The following is a 9,219-nucleotide window of genomic DNA, read 5'->3' on the forward strand; positions in this document are numbered from 1 at the left end:
TGAATTGAATTGAGTACTTACTAAAGCTATTCACATAGTTTAACGATTTGTTTATACGCATAGATGAAAGAAAGTAGAATGAAGGCACGTGGACTACTTCTTTACAAGGATTGTGTTAAACCAAGCTTTATTTGATAAAATATTTTGATATAACAAATTAAAGTGTTTTTGAATACAAGTTAAAGTTTAACAAAATTGACAAAATGATTTTTCAATTTGAAGTCTAAGAGATAAAGTTTTGCATATTTACTTTGAACTCTTAGAAATTTTTTGAAACAACTTTAAAATCAAGTTAAAATGATTTTAACAAATCAAAATATTTTTCAAACAAGTCGAATTGCTCCGCACCAAAATATATTGATACCTTTTTGGCCAAGTATCGATAATTTTGAAATATCGATACCCTTAAAATAAACAATACCAAAATGACATTTTGTTTTTCACAAAATTAACAAAGTATCGATACGATATCGATAACTTTTCATAAAGTATCGATAAAAATTGTTTTGGTATCGATAGTTAAACTCCAACGGTCACTGAAGTTAGCATTTATTACAAAAAAAATATCAATACCATTTTATTTGGTATCGATACTCGCTGTTGTAGGTGTATTAAGTGCTATGGTTTTCACATCCCCAACGACTCTATTAACTACCACAACAACCTCAACGGTTGGAAATCAATTTGAAAGTATAAATACCAGCTTCTAAAGTTCCTACAATAACAAGAAAGCATATTCAAGCAAAATCATCAACTAAACAACTTTTGTGCCCAATACTTCCATAATTTTCTTGTATACACTTGTGATCTTTTACTTTCATTCCTTAGTTCAAGTGTATCATAGTTTATTTGGGGCCGAACCACTCTAAATCTTTGTGTTCATTGTTTCATTTTCTCTCTTTGCTTCCACCAAATTTTTTAAAGGCCAATTCACCCCATCTTGGCGATTTCGGTTTGATTTATCGAGCTAAGAGATTGTTACTTCAATTTGGATCGCACCACTAATCCAAGATACAAGACCAAGTTTTTTTTGGCATATATATATAAATTTTGGACTTTAGAGATGTCATGTACTTAGGTTTGTACTGTAAATATGAACTATAAATGTTTAATAGAAATGTTATAAAGCAAGTGTATGGATGTGATTTCAAAATATGATTATGTGCTTAAATGTAACATTTGTTGCTCAAATCTTTTAACGAATTGAGTGAGAGGTGTTACAACACTAACTCAGTCAAGGGTTTTATTAATAGTATATATAGTCATTTAATAAAAATGTATATTAGTTATTTCCTAATCAAGTTGGTACCCGATTAACCCATGATACCAACTCAGTCAGAAGTTTTATTAATAGTATAGATAAAATTAAAATATAATAATTTCAAAAAATTCGAGCCGAGCTTGAGTTTTGAATGTCACTTAAGTCTAACTCATATTTTAAATGGGTTTAACTTTCTTGCTCGAACCGATTTTTGAACCTAATGTTTTTGTTCCAACATTCTCAAATATCAAACCAAACTTTAGACTTGAATAGATGATCTACTCTAAACAAATATATATATATATATATATATATATATATTTAAATGTGAGTATTTTGTTCATTGATGTGTATTTTTTATTCCACAAACCAAATTTTAAAAACTGATATTTGTTTTTTAAATATATATTTTCTAAATATTTTGCTATATCTCTATAAAACACTTACCAAACCCCTAACCCCGCTTGTGGAGTCTAAAAATTTTATTGACAAGGTACTAAATATTTTTCTCATATTTAAAAGCTACAAATCAATGCCTTAAAATATTAGGCTTAATTTGATTTTTAAAATATTTTCTATTTTTACAAACAAGTTTGATAAATAAAAATTTGTTCCCAACAATAAAAACGTGTTTGACAATTGTTTTTCTATAATATAAACGACAAAATTAACCTAATATGCTAATTTTGTTAATTAGGCTTTTAAGTAGTTTTTTAAAAAAAATTAGAGAAATAGGCTGATTTTGGAGAGAGAAACGAAAAGTGCATCTAACTGGACGCCCTTTCCGTTTCTCTCTCCTAAGGTTAGAGTTTTTAACATTTTTATGATTTTTTTAAAAGGGTTCGGGGTTTTTGACTGAAACTGGGAAATTCCAAAGGTATTTTTGAGGAGTAGGGGATGTGACACGTGTCTCATAACACATACATTTCATATGTCATAGTGGGATAGGACCATCACATCAAAAATGCATTTTGGGGAAATCTGGTTTTGGGGTGATTGTGCTTGATAAAATTAGGGGTCAAAGTTTAAGTGGAGGTCCTAGTCGACGGCCATGATGTGGTTATGAGTTCGAGTATAACTAAGGGCCAGTTGATGATCATTACGCGGTCACAAGTTTAAGCTTTTTGGATACCCCGCAAATGATGCATTATATATACCATACATAAGATTGGAGTCATAATAATAGGGAAAATGAAGGGATTTCCAATATAACCAACTTAATTTTTTTTTCTCTATTTTAACGTTGTCGATATCTTTAACCTTTTATTCTTATCCGAAGGCTAACATCGAGGTGGACACAAGAAGACTCTTAAGAGGAGAACAGATGTTTTAGCAGAAGTAGATGTCAAACTTAGGTCGGCGCGATAGCGATTGTAGTTATTAATGGGTTGTTTAATAACAACAACCACTGTCAGCCCAAAATGAGCATTACCTTTACTCCACCGAAATAGTTGCTCCCCACCTGAAAGTCCTTCCACATTCACGATGATGCCGACCTTTGGATAAGAAGGAAAGTTAAAGGTATCAGCTACCTGAAAATAGAGAAAACAATTACGCTGATTATGACGGGAAGGCCCATAGTTTTTCCTTATGATTATACCCTCAAAATTTCGTATGTTATTTATCAAGCAACCTTTTTTAGTATCTGAAAAGTTTGAGCTCGTGGTTACATAATGAGCGTGAACTGACTCTCCCATTATAACTTGATCCATGATTGCCTAACGACCGTCGATTGAGACCTCCACGTATACTACCACCCTTGACCGTATAAAGAAAAATCACCTCGAAACCTGACTTTCCCAGTATAGGCTTCGTCTTCTTTCGTCTTCACTTTTGTCTCCATCATCTTCCTTCGTGCTAGAATGCGGTGTCATCCTAGCCTCCCATCGTGTATCCTTCACTCCACAGGAAGATGGTTGCATCGATGACCCACCGCGATAAAATAATGATGTGTATGGTGTTTGTATCACTTTCGACATGTAACCGTAAGTGTAACAAAATCGAGATACGTTAGTATTGACCCGGTCATAGACACTGACATTGGCATTTGCATCGGTGTCGTCATCGGCGATAGTGCATGTGCCAGCATCTGATCTAACGTTTGGGTTGGCATCGACATTGGCATTAATGTGTAGAATATGGGGGACGTCAGTGGCCCGAAATATGTATCTATAGGAATAGAAAATCGGTTATGTGCGGTGGTGGTGCGTAATACGGTGCTTGTGAAAAAAACACGAGGTTAATGAAATGAACAGGGACAACTGGAGTGAATTGATTGGGATATTATGTAGACATAGGCGACGCTTTTTGGGGCGGAGTCAATGATGAACCCGTTGTGCGACCGCGTCTGGCTTTACTCTTTTACTAGTGCAGTCATTATTGCCTTTTCTAACAAAGTTGCCTACTCATTGCCTTCACCGATAGCAGATACGACTTGGCGGTAAGTCTGAACCACGACAAGTACTCCAAACAGGCCACCGTGTCTGCTAAGAAAAATGGTTCATGGATGGGTAAGAAATTCATCCTACGATCCCAAGCCTCAGTGTACTCCTTGTTCACCTCTCGCCAATCCTCGTCATTCTTCTTGTGCATGTCCACCTTGTGTAGCTCATTTAAGTTTTATAGTGGCGATGGAATTTGTTGCTTCCACCTAAACTGCCGTATCACCTGATCTGATTCTTCCATTTCCACTGTCGCATCTCACATCCTCTAATTATCCAACACTTTCAGCGGGACGCTAGATATGATGTCGGTGTTGACGTATGACATCCATTCAAACTGAAATGAATAATTGTAAATTTTGTTCATAACGGAATTTTATTTTACAAATCATTGTGTGACTAATATAGGTTCGAAAGAATAAGTAACAAATCTCGGCTTCTAAGTGTTGATCTAGCAATAGCCTAATGTCTTCCAACTTCTCGGATAGTCCCACATAACTCGGTTCATGGTTCCACCTGTAAAAGTGATATGTTAGTTCAAACATATGATAAATAAAAACATTTACTATAAAACTACGTATTTATTAATAAATTATTTTTACCTTGTCACCAACGGAAACATGTATGGGTCGTTCACTCGGGGACATAGAAATAGTAGCCGCCACTAGGCCCAGACTGTAGTAGGAGCAAACAACCATCGATTGACATTTTAACAGATTCTGTGGCCTGACACAACTCTTAGTATAACATAGCAAACACAGTTGATCCCTAACTCAATTTTCTACATTCTTTGAAGTGTACTAGGTGTAGTAGCCACCTTATTTTACCAAATTTCAAGATTTATCGAGCATTAAAATGACCTTGAAAAACTAAAGGATGAATGCTCGAGAGTATTGTTCTTTGAGAACCTCGATCGCATCCACGGGAAGCTTATTGAATTTTTCGACCAACCAATTCATTGATATCCGACCACCATCAAACTTGTTCGTGACCTTCCCCAATAATGTCGTGCAGAGATCCTCTTTACCAGGAACGATTGCTACTCTAGTGATGACTGGTCCATCCACCTGCAGACCAAGTTGTAACGCCACGTCCTCTAGTGTGATTGTACACTCGCCGCGTGGAAGATGAAAAGTGTGTCTCGGGCTTCCATCTTTCCACCAATGCGTTGATGAGTCTAGGATCGAGTTTGTAGCCGTCGAGCATACGAGACACATCCTAAAATCCCGCCTCTTGTAAGTAACCACGAATGGCGGGATCGGAGGCTTTGCCAAATTATGTATGAATGCTTCCAAAACACGATCGCCCGCCTGTTTATAAAGTCAAATTTTTTAATTTATAAAAAAAAATTAAGTTTAACTTAATCGGAAATAATGAAAATAAAATTTCTTCTTACCATTATTACCTGAGTGGTGGAATCTGCTTGTCGTCGAAAAGAATTAGAGAGGTCGCCATTCGTGAAAACTTAACCCGAACGAATCAAATACGAAATAATTAAAAATAATAATATTTTAAAAAGAGAATATCGAGTGAACAAAAACTTGAGAAAATTGAGAAAATTGAGAGAATTGAGAGAGTTAGGAGATTAGAAAGAATTGAGAGACTATGATGTGAGTGAAAAAAATTATTTTGGAGGGTTTTCATAGGTTAAAATTTTTTTACTGTTGGCCCTTTTAAATTTTTTTACCGTTGCAAGGGCAACAATCATATAAACGTTGAGAGAAAGCGCATTCAATTGAGTGCGCTTTCCGTTTCTCTCTTAAAAAATAACATATTTCCTTAAATTAGAAAAATGGTTCAAAAACTTAATTAAAAAAATAAATTGGCATATTATAAATATGAAAAATAAAATAAAATAAAATAAAATATTTTTTTTACATTTATATGGATTTGAATTCAATACCAAATTTAATATTTAAAAATATATTAAAAATTATTTTTGAATTATATGAGCTTGCGCTTTGAACCAAGCTTAATTTATTTAAAGTTAAACATTCTTCTATTTATTATTTCACATTTATAAAGCAATTTTAGTTAAAATAATAAAACAACCTTTTAATATTTTCTAAATGTTACATATTTTCATATTTTTAAAATTTTCAATTGTTCAAGAATATAAAGTGCAGGGAAAAAGGAAGTAGACTTGGAAATGTAGCAAGGAATATAAAAGTGGCCTTCAATATGTAGTTTCCGTGCCTTTTCCCTTGGAAAATTCCAACTTTTTTTTTCCTTCTTATTTGTCTTCTCATTGTATTTGGCCAACAACGCTTAGGATCCTTAGCTTGATCAACTTCCTTTGCCTCGTGATGGTGGATTTAAATTCCAAACTTCCCAAAGAAATTAGGAAAAACAACCAAGGAAACTTGTACATCAAAGATGGTCAATTTCACATTCATATCCGAAATTAAAATCACAAGAGAAAATGAGATTGTGACCTTAAAAGTATTTAATGTGTAAGTCAATTTAGCCAGGGTTGTTAGAGCCGACGATTCGTTGAACCAATAACATTAATCCAAGCTGCTAAGAACACAGAGGCTTAAAAATGGGGGGTCAACCATAAGTAAGTTGCTCCGTGAGCAGTGTTACATTATCAGAGGCAAAGAAGAAAGGTCAAAAATGGGTCTTCTTACAAATAGAGTTGAGAGGAATGAGATCAAACCAGGAGATCATATTTACACTTACAGAGCTGTTTTCGCTTACTCTCATCATGGTATCTTTTCTCTCCTTCTTTTACTTGAGTTTTGGACATCGGAAATTTATGGGTTTCTTTTTTTCTGTAAAAAAAAGGACTTGGAAACTTTTTGCCTTGTGATCTGGGTATTCATCTAGGTTTCTGAGTTTCAAATTTTTTTTTAAATTCGTGGTTCCGTTTTGCTTGCTTCAGTTTACTTTCTTTTTTCTTGTAGATTTTACTAAATGTTCGAAAATTTTCCATGTCTCAATCTTGCAATTCTTATTCTTTTGATCTTTTTGGCTATTTTGTACCAATAATATTCTGGGTCTTGGTAACACACAGGTAAAAGTTACCCCTTTTTTCATGAAGAGGTGAAATTTTACTCCAAAATCTCTGAAACTGAAAATGGTCTTATAAACTAAGATACCTTTCCTTGTCATTGTGCCGTAGAATGTCTAGGATTGACATGACGACATCCTTTATTTTCTGTCAGAGGTTTTAAGTTTTTCTTTTCTTCGTTTGCGACAAGTAATGGTTCTGAGGGGTAATATTTTAAGATGAAGAGAGCTAATAGAAAACTTTAAACCCTTTCTGAACCTGGGGAATGGAGTGGAAGATAGATAATATGGTGGTCTCTGTCTTAAGCTACGGGAATGTTATCATTGGCCGTTGATGCTTTTTGCATTTTCTTTTGAATCAAGATTGGCCTCTGTCAAATTAGCTATGTAAAGTGTTTTATAGAAAGTAATTGTTACAAAGGCCACACAGTTACTTGGTTATGTCGTTGAGCAATCAAATACTGTCTTGTTACTATGATGAAGTTCATTCACTAGCTTTATTTTCAAAAGTCTACAGTTCTTAGCTTGAAAAAGTTATGAGGACAATAACTCTCGGCCACTATCCCACAGCCAGAATCCTAAATGTTGCACCTATTCTTATATTTGTTTCTATCTTTCCTTTCTTCTTGTTCAGAAGTTGCATTGTCACGAAAGATTCGAAGTTCCGATCCCAATCATGCATCTCTTAAGCCACAAAATTTTAGGTCCTTTCTTTTTGTTCTATAGGTTAACTGCTAAAACTTGAAATGGTAGCTGATATTCTTGGACTCTATTTCTAGGTGGTTTAAGACTGATCTAATGGCAGCATCAACTGAGTTATTTATGTCTTGAGGAGTCATATCATCTTTCTCAACATTTCTTCACTTTGCCTTAATTCCAAAGCATATCTCTACTTCTTGCTTCTTATTCCAGTGTCAAAATCCTCAATTATACCGTGCTTGCATTAATCTTAAGTTCCGTGCTTGCATTAATCTTAAGTTCATAATCAACTCATTATTCTACCTTACTACTTTATGGCGTCGTACCACTTATTTTAAAGGTATCTTCAAACTTTTCTAGGATGTATGATGATGCTTGAATCAAGCTCAATACTATGCATATGCTTGTTGAATGTTAAATCATGTAGGTATCTTTGTTGGTGGAAGCAAGGTGGTTCATTTTAGACCTGAGCGTAACTTGGATTCCAGCATTGATACATCTTCTAATCTATTAGATCCGACATTCCCTAGATCAACTTGTCCAACTTTCCCTGATTGCGGCTTCCGGCAGCCAAACAGTGGGGTAGTACTCTAATGCCTGGATTGTTTCCTTCGAAATGGATCTCTCTACTGTTTTGAATACGGGGTGACCCCATCTGTTTTCCTTGCCAAAGTGCGAGGAGGCACATGCACCACGGCAGCCTCTGATCCTCTTGAAACAGTTATCCACCGGGCAATGTATCTTCTTCAAAACGGGTTTGGAAACTATGACATATTCGAGAATAACTGCGAGGATTTTGCTCTGTATTGCAAAACTGGTCTTCTGATTCTATACAATCTAGGAATTGGAAGAAGTGGTCAGGCCTCTTCCATGATAGGTGCCCCATTGGCTGCTCTTCTTTCTTCCCCGCTAAAGCTTTTGATGCCAAGTCCTATAGGTGTGGCAACAGTTACAGCCGGGATGTACTGTATGACCCGATATGTAACTGATATAGGCATTCGAACTGATGTGATCAAGGTGGCGGTTGAGGACTTGGCTGTGAACCTAGGCTGGGCAGGGCGTCATGATGAAGCAGCTGAAGAAAATGAGGCTTCTAACAGACAAGTTGTGGCATTGTGACATGATCTATATTTCTTCTGCATGAGAATAAAGCAGTAGCTTAGACTTGATTGAACTCATAATGTGATTGTCTCCTCCAAGTTTCTCACTGCTCATAACATTGTTAACTTTTCTCAGGCTAGTTGCTTGCCGTTTAAGCTATGCTATATTCAGACAGAACTTGAGGTATGGATTAAATGAAAGGCATGACAGTAATTGCTGTTATTATGCATAACAAATTAACAATCTCTGATGTAAATATATAAAATCTTTTACTGAAAAGCAATTGAGTATATAACTGTTTTAACTATCAGTAATATTTTTTTAATAGAAGTATGGTAGAGTGTTGGACTCTTAATTTTATTGATGTCAAAACTTTGCAACATAAAAAAAAAAAAAAAGTACATGTAGATTTCTAATAATAATATTAAAACCAGTCAGATTTAAATATACATATATGCTTGTAATCGACCTGTCAACCATTCTTGGAGTCGAAAGGTGCAACCAACTTGGCACAACGATACACCTTTGAAAGCCTTTAGCTGCTCAGTGGTTTCCTCATGAACTATTGGGAAATTTAATCTCCATATCAACTATTTTTCATTAAGTTTGTTAAATAATTTATTTGACTTTTTTTTAATGGGGATGTGACATATACATTTGATTTTTTTTTAATTGTTGGACAAATGTTACATTTTTTTTATACAA

General features: G+C 34.8%; 2 protein-coding genes across 2 annotated transcripts; both read left to right on the plus strand.

Moving 5' to 3' along the window:
* Positions 1-6,268: 6,268 nt before the first annotated feature.
* On the plus strand, positions 6,269-8,757 carry LOC105791526 (protein LEAD-SENSITIVE 1-like). The gene is made up of 2 exons (XM_052635369.1): positions 6,269-6,412; positions 7,841-8,757. Exons 1-2 carry the CDS (start codon positions 6,319-6,321, stop codon positions 8,005-8,007), a joined length of 261 nt encoding a protein of 86 aa, XP_052491329.1. The 5' UTR covers positions 6,269-6,318; the 3' UTR covers positions 8,008-8,757.
* Positions 8,149-8,821, plus strand: LOC128031970 (protein LEAD-SENSITIVE 1-like). Its single transcript, XM_052635368.1, has one exon. It carries the CDS (start codon positions 8,149-8,151, stop codon positions 8,530-8,532), a length of 384 nt encoding a protein of 127 aa, XP_052491328.1. The 3' UTR covers positions 8,533-8,821.
* Positions 8,822-9,219: the final 398 nt, after the last annotated feature.

This window comes from Gossypium raimondii, chromosome 8 (genome assembly GCF_025698545.1).
Source record: "Gossypium raimondii isolate GPD5lz chromosome 8, ASM2569854v1, whole genome shotgun sequence".
In the NCBI taxonomy this organism is placed as follows: Eukaryota; Viridiplantae; Streptophyta; class Magnoliopsida; order Malvales; family Malvaceae; genus Gossypium; species Gossypium raimondii.